Raw genomic sequence first — 22,237 nt, 5'->3', positions numbered from 1 at the left:
ATTATACAGCCTTCACAGTGGGTCCTGCTGTCTGACGTTCTTTCGATAACAAAGCACCACTAAATTTCTACATTCGTGCCAATATTTCAATTCAGAAGGAAAGTTTGTAGGTAAATAAAGCAAGATTACAGTTTACACATGTCACAGAGCTTTAGTCAAAACATACATTTACCTTAAGTTATTATAAAACATATTAGGAATAAAATTAGACAAATAAAACACACGGATCGATTGAGGGAATGAGAAAATTGTATTTTTATACAAGACAAAACAAACAGATGCAGGTCTGAGAAGGTGTGAATTTTAATTCGGCAGTAAACTCAACATCCAGTGTTGAATCACCAGTAAAGCAGTTATACCACCTTATACTGACCACGATGTGCAGACATGTTCAACAAAGACATGGCAAAAAGCACTTTGGACCATACATTTTAAGAACAGATTCAGTGTCTGTGTGCATGCACATATATAATGTTCTCAGTTATTATATTTTGTAACAGACCAGAACAGTCTGAGCAGTTTCTGCCTGTCTGACATCTACCTTTGGCAAATGTTCCTCATCTGTGTCACTGGAGCTTTTTCCTCAACGTCATTCTTACATAAGGTAGGCTGATATGACGATTGCTGCCCGGAACAATGGTGACGTCTGAGATGTATAAACAACATGGTTATTCCTAAGAAAAGATTCTGGCTCAAAGGGAGCACTGACATTAATAAAAGCTTAAACAGTATCCTCATATGACCTAAGTGGAAACTTCACAACACTGGCTGTCTAAAATTGAATAGAGCTTGTTCTGTTGCATAGAAAACCTCTACAAAAGGACGCGATATAACAAAGGATCGACATATACAGCTTAAACGTGAGCCTGAGATGAGTTTTTAAAGCCCGGGACAAATCTAATTCAATTCACACCACGTTCCTTCTGCGATCCCATTAATAAATACATCTCTGTTTTCAAATAAATTTGTCCCAAAACTTTGCTACAACTTTGTGGTCCGGCTGTACACAACTGAAATGCCTGGCTGAGAGTAAAAGCAAGAATCCAAGAAAAACACACACAGAAATACAAAATACACTTTTCAAGTCTGAAATTTTTGAGGAATCTATTTGGACTGAGTGTTGTACAATGTGACTCAGCTCCCATAAATCCTCATCAAATTTCAAATTGACACACAATAAAAAACTCCAGGAGTCAGTGGTAGTAAAAGAATACAAAAATTACCATCAAGGTAGGTATGAACAGCTTAACATTGTAAAACAAAGAAGTAAACACTAGCATACAAAACAAAAGGCAACAGATAATTCTCCATTGAGAGCGCTGAGAGTAGTGTAGGGTTGTGTCTCTTGGCCAAGTAAGGCCACATCTGAAGACTCCTTGTGTAGAGATGTGAGACTTAGGCTTCAAAGCGCTTCGGGCAGACCATGGGGGCGAAGAGGGTCCACATGTAAAGGATGAGGCAAATCCAGCAGGAGACCATCTTGATCCAGAACACTGACCAGCTGCCCTCCAACAGCTTCTCAATCTTATGGCCATCATAACTGCAAAGGATAGGCATGGTTAGGTAAATCATTCTTCACTCTAACAGCACTGTCACAGTGTTATATCTATATTATTATATTACTATAATCACTACAAACTCTGCAGTGAATTAGTGTTGTTGGAGCATTGGATGTTAAGATGTTGAAATAACGGTAAGGTACCCAAACTTTTGCAAAGGTGGACCAAGTAATGAATGCCTATTGTACCCTTTCACGCTATATACACAAAAACGAAGATGTTAGTTGATGTTTTGTCCAATGTGAAAAGTGGCTGTATCTGGCTCACTTACTGAAACCAGTTGGTGACGGTCATCATGACATAAAGCGAACCCAGGAAGAAGACAAAGTGGAAGTAGGCGTAGTTATAGATGGTTGCCTCTCTCTCATCATACAAGACGTTTTGGCCTGACCCCGTCGTCTCCTCATCATAGTCATCTGAAAAGCACACATTAAATGATGTATATTGCTAAGTGGCACATCGACACTGGTGAGTAAGAAGTGTATTTATTTATGTATGTATTTCCAGCAGGTGGCAGTGTTAGCCTTCAGTCCTACTTCTTTCTGCTCTCCCATCACTGTGTCATACTAACCTCCTAGTAACAGTGACATCATCTGTGTTTGCTGACCAATGCTTTCTCACCATCCTCAATCTGGCTAAGGAATAGCAATAAGCATACCCCCACTGTGTGCAAACACCATGTCTGAGGACAAATATCTATCTATCTATCTATCTATCTATCTATCTATCTATCTATCTATCTATCTATCTATCTATCTATCTATATATATATATATATATATATATATATATATACACACAAACACACACACACACTGGGTTGAAGGAGGAAGGGGAACAGAAAAACAGGATGTAGGTGAAGAAAGAATTATTTAATTTTCCTCACCTCTGTCATCTCCAAAGCAGAAACAGCAGCGAGCTCTCTGCAAGGTAAAGATAACCTACAAGTTACCACACATTTATTTGATGGATATACACAAACAGACACGTACACACTGTGTGATGGGCCTACTCTGTTTAGTATAAATATGACATCTAATCGGGAGTGTCTGTTCTGTGTGCTTATTGTGTTCAACCAGTCTGCATATTTCATTAACCCACACACCCAGTGAGGTCTAAATATTTGTCTCTTTACCTCAGTTTCTGGCTCACTGTTCCTGCACACTCTGAGCGCAGCAGAGCTTCGCCTGGTGGTGGATGTCAAGCTAGAGGGAGGGAGAGAGAAACAAAGAAAGAGACAGATGAAGGGGGAGAAATGTTGTAATTCTATGTTTTTTTCCAATAATTTGCAGTTTTAAATTGCTGCAGAGTCTAATTTCCTGCTCTTCAGGGAACGACCACAAGAGACAGGATGCCTCCGCTTGATGGGAAACACATGTGAACAAAGGCAAATACTTCTTGTCTCACTCGGCTGTAGCCCGGCCACAGCCAATCATGCACGGCCTCCATGGCGTCACAGCCAATCCAAACTACCTTGTCTGTGTCACTACGGGGCTGCTATAAAACACATTTTATTCCACACTGCTTATAAGAGCAGACTGTAGCCTAATGAGAGCCGAGTGTAGCCTTCGTCTCCACAATGGAATAAAAGAATGTCAGGAAAACTTGGTTTAAATTTGTGTACACAATGAAATTAGGAAAGTGAGAACTAGGTAGCAGAGTTTCTTCACAAAGACAGGTGTGCATCTGTGTGTGTGTGTGTATGTCTTACCAAGAGTAAATGACACAGCCAAACAGGATAGTGGCTCCTATGGCGGTGACAATCGTCTTGTCGTTTTCCAGCCCAGATTTAATGGGGAACACACATACAGTTGTATTCACACCGTCTATCTGCACAACTAGACAGAAAGAATGTGCAGACAGATGGATGAGGTGCAAGAAGTAGAAGGAGTAATATAAAAAATGAAGGGCATTGCGAAAGATGCAGTGCGTGTGTGCATTTTGGCAAAGTGTTAGCAGTGAAGGTGGGGGAGAGGGAAATGCTGCATTAGAAACAGAAATGACCGCTTTAGTAAAAGTATGTAACGTAGGAGGCATCTGCTGAAAATACTTCATCAGTAAGTTGACTACAATGGAAACAGGAATGTACAAAAAGCCATACAGTTCATATTGCTCAGCCTCATCCAGTTTAAATTTTAGGTTCACCTATTTGACATTACAGATACTGAGAGAGAAATATACACAGATCTGACTGTCCTTATGCCTACAATGTGTTTAATGTTTCCTGTTAATCAATTAACTGAAACAGAATACAAGAATATAACAGAATATATATATATATATATATATATATATATATATATATATATATATATATATATAAAAACAGATCGCTTCATCAACTAATAAATGTCAAACAATTTGAACCTAGTACTTCAGCTTTTGTCTGCACAGGTGGTTCCCTCCTGGTCACAGTAGAGTGTAATGTAGTGTAATGTGTGTCAATGCAAACGTTACTGCAGTATTCAATATTACAAACAGGCTGAAAGGTTGAAACCCAGCGGTGGCTGTGTAATGAATTTCCTACTCACTTTCTTTTGGTTTGCTGGAGAAGGCTGAGAAGGTGAGGTACATTACATACACACTGATGACTCCTGGCTGCAGCAGGCCTGATGTGGGCTGCACTGCGGGGGCCCAAAAACATTACACAAAGTGGTAAGTGTCTTTGTGTAACCCCAATGAACCATAAACAAAATGTTCACAGTCAAATGAAAAGTGCTCTTACGTTTCTGTATGCAGGGGGAGATGGCCAGCAGGGAGACAATGAGGCAGAGGCTCGCATTGGTGCCCAGGAAAATCTTGTTGAGTAGACAGGCCTCGGGGTGTGTATAGTACACGCCCATGAAGACCACAGCTCCCACAGCGACAGTGAACAGTAAAAGAGTCACGAAGGCCAGAGCGGCATACCACATACGATTATACTTCACCCCTGAACTCCTGCAGAAAGGAAAAAACACAATCATGAACATAACATTTCAGTTCATATTTAGAGGTGTAATGGTCACAAATTCATTGAACATTTCTGAAACAATATACTGAAGTTTGTTTGTAGAAATGGGGAAGCTCTGAAGCCATATGCTTTCTGTGAATCTGCAGAGGACTGGGCTGCTGCCAAGCCTGTCCTCCACCCACCAAAACACAAAGCTACATGACTCCCTTTCTCCAAGGTTTTCCCTGTATATGTTCCCTCAGAATACAAACCACACTGTCCATCAACAACAAATAAAGAATTTAAATTTAAATAACCTTATTTAATGGTACATCCACATAGCAAGCCAGACTTTATGGAACTAAAGAGAACAGATCAGAGAGTAGTCATGTTTCTCTTACCAGTTTGTGTTCCATCTGTGTGCGAACTCCACCAACATCATGAGCTGGATCAGCAGGAAAATGAACCCACCAGAGGCTCCTATGTAGCGCCAAACTGTGGGAATGAGCAGAGGAAAAGACAGGATTTGTTCAAATGATGCCAAGACAGTTGGCAAGATGGATTCTCATAGGATCATGGGAGAATCCATCTTGTCAGTGGCTGAACAATTAGCGTCCTGTAAGGAACTACTGACAGCTATGTGCTCACTTTGGGTGTGACCCAAATCCATGCTGACGACACTGATGAGTAATTTGACTGGTTCAGCCACTTCCACATAATTCTTTACTTTATTTTTGGGTAAGAAAAAAAATCCAGTGCAGTATCTCTGGAGAGGATTATTTTTACCTTCCAAAAAGGTGTTTTCTTCTGGAAGGAAGAAGCCCCCAGCGCAGCATGCCACCAGCACAACAAACTTCAGCAACCAGAATCTGAAAAAACAATCACAATAATTTTAATAATAATAATTTTAAATCCACAAATATTTTTTGATCCATGTACTAATGCGGAATGTGCAATACAAAACATAAAACACATTAAATCATGACAGCGTCCTAACATATCTGGACCTCTCACCCGTTATGTATGGCCGCCCTGCAGCCTGTACTGTTGTTGATCCGTAGGGTGAAAAGAAAGAAGAACAAGAAGAAGCAGGCCATTCCAAAGCACACCTTGTAGACAGCAGAGTAACCAACCAAGGTTTTGCAGTTCTCGCCTGCATTCAGCCTCTCACACAACTCACTGTAGAAGGGAATCTGATTAAGAAAATCATAGACATACTCAGATTAGATCATCATGGTGTTGAAAAGAACCCCACCTCATGTTTGTCTAAGACCCGGGCACAGTGAAAAGGCCCAATGGTGTCTATTCTGAGTTTCACGCCTCTAAAGGAACAGAAAGAGCGAACAGGCAGCAACAACAACCCCTCTTTCTCTCCATGGAGCCCTCTTTCATCCTCCGTTTTCTACAGCCTGTTAGAGGGGCCTTACAACTAACTGTCAGTGTACACAAACAAAGGACACAGATGAATAAATTAACTGCCTTTTGTCAGCAAGTCACAGGAAACGAACAGAGGAGGAAGCACAGACAGCACAGACAGGACAGAAAATGAAAGATTCCTCTTAACATAAGTTCCAAAAACATTTCTTAGCAACAGTGAGCTGCTTTAAAGGGAGAGTATAGATACAAACCTTGTTGTGGCCTTCAACAGAAAATTCCATTTTGTGGAAGAGACAAAGTCTGATGCCCCCAAAATGAATGGGTGCAAATCATTGCAGTGTTTTACTAGGCTTTACTAATTACTGCCAAAGTACTTCACCCTTAAAATTGTAAACATGGGTGAGATGCCAGCGGATTGATCTGTCATCACCTGAGTGTGTAGCACAGTCCAGAGCAAGATCACAACATGAAGCAAAAAGCCCATTTTTGGAGCTTTTGTCTCATGTTGAGGGCCATATTAGCATGTCCATGGTGTTGTGATTAAGAAGGAAAGGGGCCGGCTGCTTCAGACTGCTGTAAATCTCTTGAGAAAAGAGGAGCGCTCTCATACACACAATGGCTGCTCTTTTAGCTGGGACTTCCCACTGCGCTCAGTGTGTGACTGACAGTGTGTGTAACTCAGCAGGCATTGTATGGGGCTATCAGAGGCCATTTTGTGCCTGGATGGGTCCTTTACAGGGTCCTCCTCTCACAAGGAGACACACAGTAGAAAGTCATTTTAATATTGTACAGTAGTGACACAGGAAGAGCAGAAGAGTGGTGGAAAAAGTCTTAAAAAACCATTGCTGTAGTAACAGAGGCATGAAGATTCCCAGATATAAACACATTATTTTCTACTCGTACTACTGCTCCTGTGCATGCTGTACATACCGTGTCATACCTAAAAATAGGTACATCACTTCCCATTCTAATCCATTTTAATCAGTCACCACTATAAACGCTTGTTCCAGACTGATACTGATAACTACATTACAGCAAACCCACAGCTCTTCCATTTAATGGAAATTACTCAGAAACAACTTCAGTAAGTCATGAGGTTAGGTTTGATGATTCAAAGAAGACTTGGGGAAAAAAACCATGAAAGCAGTAAAGATCAAAACAGAGGGCAGCGGCCTGAGTGGGCGGTTGGAGCAGAATCAGGCAGATCTCCTGCCTTTCTAAACTCTGGCCTTACTACAGCGTAAATACACATGGGATATGCTGTGAAAACAGTGGGATGTCTGTTTTACCAGTGCTATAAATCTTTCCTAGTTAGTACTGACATGGCAATATTGATGTATTCTTTATAACCTGATTTGGCTACTAGACAACAGTAAGAGTATAACTACAAACTCATCCAGTATCCTCTGTCATGTCTGACAGAGGATACTGTTAGCTTGGTTCCTGCAGCTGATAAGTCTATTCAGTGAAGCAGGCCATTCAAGAAACTGTGACAGAATTAGGACTTCAAAAAAGTCAGCAGTTGCACTAAAATCGACACAACTACACACATTCACAAACTCTATCTGAGGTAATTTAGATTTTATCAACTTCTTATATAATCACTGTACTCTGGAAGCACTTAGCTGAGAGTTTCTCAACCACTGCACTCTCTTCCATTTAAACTGAAGCTGTTACAGCACACAGGGGGAAAAGTCTTAATTTTTCCTGTTGTTATGTCTATTCCTCTCAATCAATTCAAACTTTTTAATTATACTGGAAAAATAATAAATATATAACTAAATATTTCAGTAATAATTATAATAATTGTGTGTTTATTAAGACTGTTTGGTTGTTTTGATGTGCATCAGCAAGGACAGTACTCTGTGTACCAAAGACTGTACAAAGTGTCTGGTGAGAGATAAGGAGCCAGAACTACTAATGGCTTCACAACAAGCTAAAGAGCTACTAAAAGCGGAAGGCACTTTTAAATCACACTGTTGATGTCAGGGTGACAAACCGCAAGTATGAATACTAAAATAAAAAACAGAACTTTAAAACTTTTTTCTCTTTTTTTACAAGTGTGATGTCAGTGTTTATAAATGAGGCACTCACAAAACTTCCTGGATGATCACACTTGCATACAGGGACAAACAACCACCAGCAAAGATTCAGACACCTTCGTCTTTTCTCAGTAACCACTTTGTGGTGAGGTCACTGTGACATGGATAACTGATTTATCACCTCTTCTTACAAACTTACAGACTCATCCTCCCCAGCAGTTGGTGAACAGCAACTTCTTTAATGCACAGAGTACTGTTCTTGACATGCTTGGAACTAATCTTGCTTGTTTTATGGAAACAATGTAGCTCTGTGCTACAACATCAGGTCACAATAGGACACTATTCCTTCAAGGATATGTGTGAAATGAACACTCAGAGAGAATTTGTTCCTCTCTACACTCACTCTCTCCTACAAAAGGTACTCCACACTCTGGAAACACACACATGGGTTTGGAGGGGTTTAAATATGCCTTAAATGGACATTAACCATCAAGATTAGGTAGATTTCACAGCGTTAACCTTGTTTATCTCCTGAAGCTTTTCACAGCATGAATACAATTAACGCATGTACTCACATTGTCTCTCATCCCCTGCTCCACAGTGGGTGACATCATGATGACACAGATGGTGGTGACCAACAGGAAGTAGAAGGCGTACATGAATCGGGTTCCTGTGGACTGTTTGATCTTCGGGCAGCAGTTACAGCAGCACGAGCAGGCCGCTGTGCCACAGCAGCAGGCCAGCTGCATGCAGAGAACAAAGAAGAAAAGAGAGAGGATGAGGAAAACATTACCTTTCCACTTCCACAACTTTCCACACCAATAGATATAGACATCCTGTATCTACATCACTGAAAAAGGCATGTGGTTTATTTCAGCACACTGAAAGTTGAACAACTATACCAGACATTTTGGCTACAGTCTATAACCTTCTATGAGTGCAATGCAGGTGCGGCTTCCTCTTTATCTGTCACATATACATTTTCTCAGTCACATCAGCAGAAACAAGGTTATACATGGACAGCAATGGATACAAAAAAAGAGTAATTCAGTATTTTTCCAAAATAGTAGAAAACCTCAAATTATGGACACCCAACCCACTGTGTCCTTGTTCATTCATCGTTTCTATATTGAGGAACAATCCCTCTCATTCCTTCAAAAGAAGCAACTTTTGATCAGTGTAGACACTGAAATTTCTTGTCTGAAGAGGCACACACAATTACACACAGAGGCCTGTACTGTTTCTTCTGACAGGCTGTCATACAGGAGGTGGACAGTTACATAAAGACAGCCCTGTGTTCTATTTGGGAGGGAGGAGGCTCTATAATTATACAGTAAAAGGTCTTTCTGTCTCCACCCCACCCAGCTTGGATAAGCCTCCTACCCCTCATCCTGCAGAACACAGACTGCTGTGGTGAGAGTTAAAAAAGGTGTTGTGGGAAACAGTAATGTGTGGTAGACCCAATGCTGTGACACATCATTTTAGTGACATTGATTTTGGAGGTGATAGGGACTAATGGTTCAAATGTCAGTCACTAATCTGAGGAAGCTTTAAAAGCTACAAGGATATGGATCAACAGGGCATTAGGTTAAAAAAATATGAACAAATGAGAAATGACATGCCAACAACTGGAACATCTCATTACAATTAAGTACCGTCTAATGATGTCTGTATCTGACTAATGGCCACCATGACCACATGCTTTAATTCGAATGTGCACATGACTGTCACAAATAAGTTACTTATGTTAAACAGAAAAATCTGTTTCCACAGTACTGATTGTATCATCCCAGATGCATATGCATTTTTCAAAGATACAGAAGTAACAGATAAAAAGTAGAATAGATACAAGGAGAGTTTTTTACAATATACATAGGGCACTTGGTACACTTGAACTGTGTACACTGTTTTACATTGTTAGTGTTCATCTTCTGGTACTGGTAACGCCTCTTCCCACTACTACTGTACCCTTAGCCTTCATTAATGCATGGTTTAGGTAAGAGCGTGTCATCTGGCTATGATGTATTGATTTAGTAAAGCCAGTGTGTAACATTGCCTGATGTGTAGCAATCTGCTCCAGATGCCTTTATTGTGTAATGTTACAGTAAAGCACACAAGCACATGTTTAGGATCAACTTCTCTGTCCACATGGCCCTGCCTACCCACTCTCCATTGGCCTTTTCTATATAGTCCACTCAAGCTGAAGTACTTACAGCATATAACATTGTCTTTTCAGAAATGCTAACTGAATGGTGATGTTTTCATAGCTGGGTAACAGATCCACACAAAATCCTTTTGAACCCTTGTGACAGTTGGCATCTCTCTTATCATACTGTCCTTGACACAAACTGTGAATTCCTCCTAACTCAAACTCAAGCATGAGAAAAAGAGGGCAAATCAACATACAAGCCATTATAAATTCAACTGCCTCATGCTGTCTGACGGCTGCAAACACGGATGCTATTCTGGTCAGGATTCATTGAGTTAATATCCATTCATGGACACATGTGGACGCCAGTATAGAGATCACACATGTGTTATTACAGGAGATAATAGAACAGTGTGTGTTAAGAAGGCCAAATGTGCATTTCTCTACCTGTGAATACACAGACCTTTAGCCTTGTATCTATGCATGTGCCTCATGATTCCCCATTCGACTTCACACTGCTTAACAGGATAAGCCGTTTCCTTTGTCTCTGCTGCACCCGCGTCTTTCTCAATGGGCTATTAATTAACCACAACAGACTGAAAGCAAGCTAGAGAAAAACCGGACAATTTAACTTGTGAGGGTGTTTAGATTTCATTAGTTAGGGGGTGGTTCACCAGAGGAGTACACACAGTGAGGGGGCCCAACAGCAAACCCTGCAGAACTGATGGTAAGAGGGGGGTTCTGAGAAATTCCACCACAGAGAGATACAAAGAGTATCCATGGCAACCAACATTAACCCTACCCACTTCAGGCTGTCTACCCCCTCCTCTACTGCCCTCCTATCCCACCAACATGTCGACAGGTGGTTGGCGTGTCTGCAGTTTACACCCCTACTTATATATCAACAGCGGCACTCCGACAACTTGTCATATTGCTGTCCAGAAGAGCATCATCTCATGCTACATTAAACACAGTCTAGATACATGGAAGAGTTACATTCAAAACACACTCTCAGAATTTCCTGTGAACACACCAAATCTCCTTACACTGTTAATGTGGAACTCTCCAGAGACACACATTTTCTGTGTCACCCAGCCCGAAGCTCAGTTTCACTTTTCATCTCAGATCCACCATCCCCCAGCCTGTTACTTGCATGCTTGTTGTTGTCATATGTTGTTTTTTACCCTCTTCACTCTCTTCTCTTTCATCTTTACAAGACCTTTAACCTTGGTCACCCCAATGCTCAGCTACATTCCAGCTATTCTAGAGGTCAGGGGAAAGACAATATTGCCCTCCTTCCACAAAGCACATAGACACAGGGATTAGCTCAACTTAGGGAGGATGGACAGGACACAGCAGTGAGAATACCATCAGGAAATGAAACACAATGCCTTTTAAAATGAGTAGACAGATTACACCATTCAACCTTTGCTTTTTCAACAACTTTAATCAACAAATGCTGAACAGGAGGTTGCCATTAGTGAATCCAAAGACAACAACTGCAATTAGACGGTGAGTTTGTCAGATAATTTATGATAATTACCATGTTTTCTCCCCCTCCTCCATGCTTTCAGCCTTATTATCCTCAAGGCAGGAATGATGAAAGGACTGTATTTAATCGACATGAAATGGAGAGAGTAGCCTAAATCAAACACACTAGGGTTAACTGTGGAGCACACAGATGCAACCGCTGACATAATACAAAAACAGACCTATCACAAAAATAGGTCATTCACTATACTACAGTATGCACAGGGAAGGAAAATCACAAGGTCTGATACAGAGCCAGGTCAGGGCGTCAGCCGAGCAAATGTCTCAACATACAGATGTAGTTTTGTTCTGTCAGCTAACAGACCTGAAAAGAAAGAAAACAACTTTGTTCTCATGTCAACTTTATGTTTATCAGTCACCCAACAGCAAACATGTTTTCGCTGAAAAAACAGCAGCACAGTCAGATATGACTCATGACTGTCTAAACCACATTCTGAGTCATCCATGTCATTTTCGGCCGTATTCCCTGGTCACTTTCAGAAGATCTGTTTAGACTGTCCTGTTGTTGCCTGCTTTGAAGCTAAAGGTACTCTCTGTTAGCTGAAGCCTAATGATAGTAGCCACTGAATAAAGTTGACGATAATAAATCATGAAAGGCCAATGGCTCAAGCGCAGCCACACCCAACATCTCAAACTACAATAATGCTTTGTGTTGAGGCAATCACAGAAAACCAGCAGGGGAAAAAATAAAAAAGGCAAGAGGACTCCACAATAGACTCTGGTAGAATACAAGGGAGAATCTTTCTCACATACGACAGGTTGGATCCAAGCTCCTGACCAAGACCTACTCAACTTCACACTGTGACTGACAGCCCCACTATTGTCTATATAGCCAGGCAGCTGTATACACACAGCAAAAATGTATCACTGCTCTGTTTCCTATACACAAAGCAGAGTCTTTGGTTCTCTCTTGGCAAATATAGCCCCTAGCTACAACCAACACAGAAACTTTGGTTCACTGAAGAGAAAAAAAGCTAACAAAAGAAGAGGTACAGTGAAGCGTGGAAAAACAGAGGGCAGAAATAAGAAGGAATCCCCAGAAGACAAAGGAGTCTGCCTATCACAGAGGCAACGAAAAGAAACCAAACAAGAACAGAAAGTATCAGACTGACAGGTACAGCTTAATCCATTAATCATGTTGTGTTTACATAGGGGCCTGTTTAACGTTTGTTTGAGTCAGGCTTCAGTTGCACAGTCAGACAAGAGTTAGCTGGAATTTCACACACTTACATCAGCGTCCTCGATGGTTACACACACACAATATCAATGATGGGACAAGGAGGAGGTTGACATTATCGCTGCCATACGACAGTTCAAAAGAAGAACAAATCTATAGATGCAGCGATGCCCCTGTGGGAAAACAAACTCTTGCTGCTACTGCTGCTGACCACAGCAGAATTCCTGAGGGGAAGTTGAAAATAGCAGACACGACTCGCATGTACACAGATGGCCAGTAATTCTAATCATGACCGACCCAGAAATCTGTTCTAGAAGGGACTCTACCTAGTTGCAGAATTAATATATTTAAGTTGTTGTCTTAAGCTGGATCCATACTCCGCGAGACAAAGACATTTTTCCCCCGTGCAGACGTTACGCCCACAAAATGACGTCATTTTTTGTCTCTGACCGCCCGCTGATCCGCACTCCTGTGCACAGGGTCCAGGCTGAACTTTGTTTTTCAAGGCTGTGCGGCAACCATGCTGTGATTGGTTGGAATTTATTGTGGGCGACTGGGCGTGATGAAAGTGGAGAAGCGCAAGAGCCTCTCCAGGTATATAGGTAGGTGTATAAACAGTGCTGATTCAACAGATTTAGATAAGACCATACCGGTTTTGCATGATGAGCAATAAAAGAAGGAAAATAAAAGAAAGAAAGGCAAGTCAGGGTGATTTGTCACCAATAACTCCAGACAGCCGTTCACACATACCAGATGGTGACTGTTATTACCATTCTATATACTCCTACATACCCGGGCATAATAGGCTCGTTAACAATGTCTGTATATCTTTGCTATTGTTACTTTTAATGTCGCATCTTCACAGCTCATCACCGGACAGTTTGAAGGATCGCAGGCACATTGGAACACAGTAGATGTGCAAATGTGGTCATAAAGGCACAAACACTGAATCTTTGCTATTGTTACTTTTAATGTCGCATTTTCACAACTCATCGCCGGACATCTCACGCTGTTGCAGGCCCCCTCTCTGTATAATGCCCTCTTGCCATGGCACAAGTCCTTGTGGTGTGTTAAAAAACTCAGTAAAGTCTTTCCTTATAGTTTAGTGGGCGGGCCGTATGAGGAGTTCTGCACACACGCGTCTCGCGGAGTATGGTACCTCAGTGCGGAAAAGACCTTTTTTTTGTATCTCTTACCACCCGTGGAGCGCTTTCTCCGCTCTTTGTCTCGCGGAGTATGGAACAGCCTTTAGAGGTCAACTGATTCTAAAGCTTCTCACAAAATGTATAGCATTACACTACATAAAGGGGTACAGAGGTACAAAGGGCATAAAATTCCATTATTATGCCATCTTTCAACTCTTGTTGAAGATGCAATAGCTAAACAGATTTACTATTTAAAGCATGGCATCCTTGTGCATTATGAAAACACTCATTGTTTTTGCTGGTACAGGAACACTTTATCAGGAAAGATACTTTAAGATCAACAGCTCCTGCCAAAGAGTTCTGTGCCATAGCTGTGCTGCATGCATGCACCCACATGGTTTTAGTCCTGACCCAGACCCACACTGACGGCCAATGCTTGCAGTGTTTTGGACAACACTCAACACTGAGCTAAAGCCTTCCCCCGGCTCTTACACCATCCCAACATGGCATACATCCCCCATCCCACTGAGAAATTACAAGTGACCAGCTCCCACACGATGCATGCTCCTCTTCTCAAATCCAGCCCAAACAACACCCACCCTCCTCTAATTTCCACCTTGGAGCCAAGAAGGAAATTAACAGACCACACATCAATTTGGGCCACTCAAAACCTCAAGTGGAAGCACATATGTGCACATGCAGAAAAAAGTTAAGTATACACATAAATAGAGATGGTGGCAAAGTAAATGGGGCATCTGTGAAGGGATTAGCACACAACTTGCACAGCAACACAAAAACTGATCCTATTGTGTGCGCCCCTTATTTTCTCCTAGCCCACCCTGTTTCCAGTCTGTGAAAAGAGCAGGAAATAGAAGTAAGCTCCCCTCAGATGAGGGATGTGCATATGTAATTAAAGTCTTGTTCAGGCCAGCTCAGCAGTAGTGACCTTCTGGTCAAGAACAATCTGTAGTTGTAAAACCTGTGACAGAGAGCCCTCTTTAACTTACATCAAAACCACATTACTTACAGCCCTCACATTATTCAGGAATCACTTTCATTACGGGTTAATTATCAGACTAACTGTGCCCACACAGCTGTTGTTGATGCTTCTGTATCTAATCAATAGTCGGGAATTCAATTCAGCAATTTAACAAGGATATAACTGGCTTACTAATTCCCACTAATACTGCCATTTTAAAAGACACTGTCCTCCTCTAAGTTCAATTGTTGTTGTATAATTTCCAAATGATAAACAAATTGTTACCTGAATTTTAAAAAGCAATATGCAAATTAAACAGAGGTGGTTATTGGCTTGTGTCGCATCAGTTGTGCATATTAAAATGTGTCATGATCTTGTTTCAGTTCAGAATTAAACCAGAACATCTCGGTGAGTTGTGTGACTGGCAGACAAAGTACAGGAAAGAACACGGACTGACTTCAAGTTTCCTGTGGTTAGAAAGCAGCAGTAATTCAACACAAGAAGGAACTCACGGCTCATATAAACACAGAGACAAACATTCGTGGCTCTAAAAAAAGCAAACATATTTTGCTGTTTCCATTAACGTTGGTGTGCGCTGCTAGCAACTGTGCCGTGTGTATGTTTAAGCTAGCTAAGCCTCGTCTTTTGTCTTCAAACGGCTCTACAGTGAAGTTATTCAGTCTGTTCACTGAGGAAGACATAATTTCATCATGGTGCTAATGAAATAAAGCAGCTGACAAAAATGCTGAAAGGACGCGGGGGGAAATGATAAAATCTGAACGGCGACATATTCACACAGTAAACAGTCAGCGCTGGACTTCATTGTAACGTTTCAATATAACAACAACACAAACGGCAGCAAAACGGTAAAAAAAATAGCTCTGTGTTTCTTACCTGTGAGATGCAACACGGAGTGCACATTTTGCCGGGATTAAATAAATACAGTCCGTTTCAGAGAGTGGTTTTCAGAGCTCACGGAGAAACAACGAAACAACGCGCCTCTGCTCCTCTCGCTGCTCCGTCCTCCCTGCCCGCATGCCTGCCTGCCGCTGGCTCTCCTCCTCCTCCCCCCTCATCCTGTCCTCCCTCTCCCGTCTCTCCTCCCCCTGCACATCAGCAACACAAAGACCGACAACAGGCAGCACTGCCTCTGCCACAGAGAGCATCACCGAGCCAGATGACTGACCGAACTTATTTAATCAGGTCACATCGGTCCAGTACAGACACGTGTTAAGCCCAATGTCAGACAATTGACAATATATGATTCATATGATGAAATGTAACCCCACACAGCATGTCAATTTACAATTTCCATTGGCATGAAGTCTATGATAAACTATGTGGGACAATGGATTGAATTAAAAAAAGATACCAACAGAAATGAAGCATCTACATCCAAAGATCATCTGGATACAAACATGTTGATAACAGGCAGCTCATAAGTATCTAAGCATGATGTCATCAATGTTATCTGTAATACAGTTGTATTAGAATTAGAAATGCTTTCCAAGCAGTATTAAGCTTTACATAAATAAAGGATTGTAATAAAATATCTCAGCATAGCATGAAACAAGCAGTGTAGGTTAACTTTCTTTGGTGAGATCATGTTTAACCCGTGGTTATCCATATTAATATCTTTTCAACCCACTGAAGTTCTTTGCCCTGGTGTTGATTCAAACACACAACTTCAGCATGTGGGTAACTTTGTGGCTGGCCAGTGCCGTGGCCTTGATATAGCCTGAGCTGATAACACAGCTACTGTATTAGTGCCAGATCTATCATATGACTCAGTCACCCAGCACATGTCTGTACACTTTTAGTCACCCACCCAAAGTCATTGTATTGTTTCTCAGCACTGCATTGTGGCCATTTATAAATGGTTTGTTTCTGAGGAATTGATTGAGACTTTTTACACTTATGTTTAGGGATTTTTTAAGGGAAATACACACATTTTCCTCATTGTCAGCAGTGAAGCAGAGGGGTTTACCATAAAACAGAAACTGTGACTGGTTACATACAGTATGAGTGGTGAACTTTACATCACTGGCGTGCTTTCATCTCTTCCTCATCTCTAATCTGATCTTGTTTGACAGGAAACCAAAAGGGCAGCAGAACACCAGCCTGAACATCAGGCCTGTGACATGTCAAACTGAATTGAAGCACAGTAATGTCAAATAGACAAGACATGGAGGGAATATATCTGGTGGCACACTGTCACTGTCTATAGTGTCACCCTGTCAGCCCTAAAGACAAGGCTTTTGTGTCCCCCTGACTATCACTCAACTATCTGACTATCAACAAGCTGAGTAAACAAAGTCCATTTCTGTCAACACACATTCAACAAGTAAAGACCAGACAAATGTTTTAGAAATCACATTCCCCATTACACCATAGCTTCACAGTGGGTGTTAGAGGTTCAGTCTTAACACAAAGAAAATCCCATTAATCCATTTGCATCATTTATTTATTGGTCTTACGTACAAAAAATAAAAATACATCTAAGTAAAATGATTCAGCTAGTTTGGTCGTTTTCATCTTTAGTCATATAAATAAACACATTTCAACACACTCCCAGAGGTTAGGCATCAATAAAGAAAGACCAGATCCAACAGTAGTAACCACAGAGTCTCTGCTGGTCTGCTGGACCCAGCAGTACATTTGATTCTTGGGGATAACCTATGCACTATTCCAACAATATGGCTACAACCTCTTAAATGTCCTAAGGTCAATGACATCTTCTGGTTCCATATTGTTTGGACAATCCTGAGTGATGCAGGAAGCTCAGCCATGCAGTGGTGATCATCAGATTTACAGACTGTCATCTGGTCAGAAAATTAGCTTCTTCTTCATTGCAGCTGAAAAAATTAAAAGGTATTATTATACTGGCATATGAACAATACTTCTACATACTGTAAGGTTATATAAAGTAAAACAAGCTTGTAATGAGCAATCTTACCACCAGACACTAACAGAGTTTCCATAGACTGTAAGTAATTTGAAATTCTCTCTGTAATCCACAGTGGCACATAGCTTAGCATACAGTCAAGCCCAGATATTTTCCAAACCACAGGAGGAGCTAGAAAAGCTTTGAACCTCCCAGTAAGGCTGCACTTCAGTAAAACACACCACACCACATATTCGCTTAACTGTGTGTGCTGTGTTCTACTTTGCTATATTTTGGATTTCTAACTGCAGCTTAATGTGTAGCCAACACCCACTGAATTGCTAGGTTCCATCTAGTGGTGTACAAGATCTCTAATCTCTGTGTGCATAACCATGAGAACACAGGAACAGTGTACCGTGGGGCAAAAATTCACAACTTGTGATGTGAAACTTGGGTCTTACGAAAATGTTCTAAAATGTCCAGCTTCTTTTAAAGCCTACCTCAAACATGTGTTGCAGACACCTCCTTATTCTGCTACCACATTATAAACAAATTTACCAAGAATAATCCTGACCAGCTTTTTTTGTCCGAGTCTGGGTGGTCGTGGTGGTCAACGGTTAAACGTATACTGCTTTGTGGAACTGTGTGTTAATATGAGTTCCTTACTGTTCTCCAGGCCTTCTATTTTCCGCTTGAGCCCGACTGTTTCCTTCTCCCTCAAAGCCTCAGCTGAACAGTTCGGTCGTGGGAGTTGGGGACCGGGTGTGGGACCAGGCCGATTACTGAAGTATCTCATCTTTAGAGCCTAAAAAAACAAAACAGCAGTAATTTCACTGGTTAGTTTTGACCAAGTTATCCCTGACACATATTTTCAGTAGTAACTATATTATGGGTATGGCTGTATTCCAAAGATGGTAAATTACATGCTTATTTGCATACTGAGCTACGGTGTGAGATCTGACTATACATGGACACAAGAAGCCTTTGAAGGCACCAATGATCCATTTAATGCTGTCCATTTGTGGTCAGATCACAAGTATACGGTCTATGCACAGTGTTTTGACAGATAACCCATAAAAATGTGAGAGAAAACGTAAACAGTGTCCTTGTAAAACATCAGAAAACATGATAAGACATTTTCAATTTAAAGTAAATGTAGTATTAGTCCACTTATCTGAAAGGGAGAACAGCTAATGTGCTTCTTACCTGTGTAGCCGTGGTCCTTGTTGAAGGATTAAAGGTAAACAGACCTCTTAGTAGCTCAAGTAAATCGTCTCCAGCTGCGCTGAATATATGTTCCAGAGGTGTGCCGGGAAATATTTTGAAGGATACATAGTCTGGTAGACTACTCATTCCCTGCAGAGGCAATTGAAAAAAAAATGTATACAAGGATCCTCATATCTCAGTTAAAAAAAGACAAACACTGTGATGAAACAAATACCAACCGGCCACGTGTCTTCTGTGGGTGTCCCAAGAGCTTCAAAGATCTTCGTCAGTTGGTCAAGATCTGAGTCTCCACCAAGAAATGGTATCTACATCAAGAAGGAACAAAATATTAAAACGCTCTAATAGCATCCACTGTTAGTGTGTGTTTATATCTTTGATGAGAAGTGTAGGTACCCGAAGGAGCAACTCTGCCAAGATGCATCCCACTGCCCACATGTCAACACCTACACCGTACATCCTGGCACCAAACAGAAGCTCCGGGGAGCGGTACCACCTGGGAAAGAGATCAAAGCAGAGAGTTACACTTTACAAATTGAAAACAGATTTAAAAATGTTAAAACTAGACAGACTTCTTCAATCAAACACAAATAATTTTCTCTTTCTGACAAAATATTTGAAGGATTTTGTTATCTGAAAGAATATTGATAAGATTAAGGGGGAAAAAAGTAGACACAGCACAGACCTGGTAACAACTTGGTGTGTGTAGACTCTGTTGGGGCTGCCAAAAGATTTGGCCAAACCAAAATCAGCCAGTTTCAACACTCCAGTGCTGTCTAACAGCAAATTATTGGGCTTCAGATCCTGGACAGAAAAAGAAGCAAATATGCATTTTTTGTTTGTATTATTTTTCGGGGGGCATATGTATTAAGTGTTTGTGTGTGAATGATCATACCCTGTGTAGGACCCAGTGTTGGTGCATATACTCTAATCCCTGCAGAGTCATCAGGATGTAGGCTTTTATGTTGGCTGGAGTCAGGACTAGGCTGGTGTCTTTGATGATCACCTTAAACAAATTCAGACACCATGAGCATTAAAGCTGGACATCTGATAACTCATAAACTTGATCCATTATTTCACGTTTTACATAGCTGTAGGCCACACATTCAAAATGAAATTACACTTATCTGAGCTGATAAAGGAAGAAATAAAAGCACTAAAGAAGTGGACATAGTTGGACCTCAAGACAAACATAGACTTTCAGACACAATATACTGCTATGTAATGCTGCAGGGCAAAAAAGCATCTGTAGCTGATCATTCTCATACAATAATAATCTAACATGAGAGCATGCGACATAAAAATAGGCCTCCAGCACTGGTAACAAGACGAGCATCATATTTCACCCTTGTGTTTGTCTGCTGCCTGTGAGCCACTAATGGCATCAATTCAATTCATTGTGGGAGCCATAGTCAGAGACATTGATATTTTAAAAGGTGTTTATCTTGTTTTGAATGATTCTCCACGTCTGATGCATTAGTGGTGGGCACCAATTTGGATCCTTGTATGCTAAAATTACCCTAACCACAGGATATATATGATAGATGAGAGCACTGACACCGACAGACCATTCCAGATTTTGATTTGTTGTTTTAATGCTCTGCCCCTCAAAGTACTGGAAGCTGAACATAGCAGATAATAATTGAATATTTATTTTTGTCAATGTTTGTTAAAAACATGTAATTAAACTGGTACTAACATTTTCAGGAACCTCATTATTAAAATCTAATGAGGGGGAAGTGATAAAGCGTGAAATTTCCACCTGGTGGTTCATCTGTGAAATGCATCAATATACACTGCTTTAGCATAAAATCCTGCTGCCTATGATGATCACAGAAGTAATAAAAGACACCATTTTAATTTCAAACAGTGAACCAAGTCTCACCTCTAGGTCTGTTTCCATGAAATCAAACACCAGGCTGATGTTTGATTTATGTCCAAAGGCATCTAACAGCTACAGAGGCAGAGGCACACAATAAACAGCAGGTTAGATCCAACACAAGACAATTCTCATAATGCGATGCAAAAAGCCAAAACATTTCCCCTCACAAGTAAGGCATCACAAATATACCAAGCTGACATGATGAACAGTTAAGTACCCCGATGATGTTGGGATGATGTAGCTCCTGCAGCAGTTTGATCTCTCGAAGAGCAGTCCGATTAATACCTGAAACAATCCAACACATGCACAAATGTTAAACAAGAACTATGTTCTTGTTTAATAAGAAAGTATTATGTTAGAATAGTATGTGCTTTAAAAAGACAGTGGGCCCTTACCATCTTTAGCCTCAGTTCTGTGGCCAACTTTAATCTGCCAGACAATAGATATGAAATATATTTAACAACAGTCAAATTCTAATAAAACCCAAAAATCTAATTACTTGTACCTTTTTAATGGCAACTATGGTGTCATTCGTTTTGTCCCTGGCTTTGTACACTGTGGCAAACTGGAGAGATAAAGCAGACAGCAATAACTACCAAAACATAATAATTGACATATCATCTATGACACAAAGCATGCAGCAGCCGGGCTTTGTTGACATTAGCAACCAGCTAACACCGTTAGCTCCATATCAGGCTTACTACACAATGAAACAGCAGCAAAAAAAACGAAAGAGGACAAAATTACGGACGTAAATCTGGGAAATATGATTCGCTTACCTGACCTTCACCGAGGAAATCCAGTTTCTCGTAACGTTTAGATCGAGATTTTACATCAAGCGCCATGACAGCTAACTGTTACTTTCAGTGAGAAGGACTTCCTGTCTTATTAAAGGTCCACGCCTTCTGTTTCCGGGTTAAGGAGGTTTTAAATTGACAAACAGCGACACCTACTGGTTAAAGTTTTCTCCATATATATTAGATATTAGATAGATTTTCTTCAGCCGGTTCAGAGGATGGATGGATGAATACGCTGAGATAACAAAGCACATGGATCTAATTACAAACAGACAAATAAATCATTGTCATCTAAACTATAACAATTGCTGCTGTTGATGTTATTATGATGCAATATGCAGTACTTGTATGGTCCACACAGCTTTTTCCTTATGTAGTTTTTTTTTACCAGTTAGCCAGTCTGACATTGGTCCCCTGAGAGTCTCTTCTGTCAGTTAGGAAGGTTTTGTGATCCATGCACCGCTGAACACATCTCTACATCCCATCTCCATACACAGTAAGATGCCCTCACATCCCACAGGATTAGGCATGGCTCTTCTCCT

The 22,237-nt window shown here is 40.9% G+C and overlaps 2 protein-coding genes across 3 annotated transcripts; both read right to left on the bottom strand.

The window, feature by feature from the left end:
- Positions 1-231: 231 nt before the first annotated feature.
- On the bottom strand, positions 232-15,958 carry serinc5 (serine incorporator 5). Its single transcript, XM_028414773.1, has 12 exons — positions 15,803-15,958; positions 8,483-8,650; positions 5,503-5,681; positions 5,275-5,357; positions 4,890-4,983; positions 4,285-4,496; positions 4,091-4,183; positions 3,271-3,397; positions 2,695-2,764; positions 2,446-2,482; positions 1,831-1,975; positions 232-1,540 (listed from the first exon to the last, which is right to left on the bottom strand). The coding sequence occupies exons 1-12, from the start codon at positions 15,827-15,829 to the stop codon at positions 1,396-1,398; spliced, it is 1,380 nt and encodes a 459-aa protein (XP_028270574.1). The 5' UTR covers positions 15,830-15,958; the 3' UTR covers positions 232-1,395.
- Positions 15,959-17,354: 1,396 nt separating this feature from the next.
- Positions 17,355-21,792, bottom strand: cdk7 (cyclin-dependent kinase 7). 2 transcript variants are annotated; one of them, XM_028414097.1, is made up of 12 exons: positions 21,678-21,792; positions 21,404-21,463; positions 21,294-21,327; positions 21,116-21,183; positions 20,902-20,970; positions 19,912-20,022; positions 19,702-19,820; positions 19,413-19,512; positions 19,238-19,324; positions 18,999-19,148; positions 18,459-18,597; positions 17,355-17,763 (listed from the first exon to the last, which is right to left on the bottom strand). In XM_028414097.1, the coding sequence occupies exons 1-12, from the start codon at positions 21,741-21,743 to the stop codon at positions 17,735-17,737; spliced, it is 1,032 nt and encodes a 343-aa protein (XP_028269898.1). In that variant the 5' UTR covers positions 21,744-21,792; the 3' UTR covers positions 17,355-17,734. The 2 variants fall into 2 exon arrangements, with proteins under 2 accessions (XP_028269898.1, XP_028269899.1); XM_028414098.1 differs by having other exon boundaries at positions 21,683-21,779.
- Positions 21,793-22,237: the final 445 nt, after the last annotated feature.

This window comes from Parambassis ranga, chromosome 9, assembly GCF_900634625.1.
Source record: "Parambassis ranga chromosome 9, fParRan2.1, whole genome shotgun sequence".
In the NCBI taxonomy this organism is placed as follows: domain Eukaryota; kingdom Metazoa; phylum Chordata; class Actinopteri; family Ambassidae; genus Parambassis; species Parambassis ranga.
The sequence above is the reverse complement of the archived record's forward strand: the minus strand, read 5'-3'. Positions and strand labels throughout refer to the sequence as shown.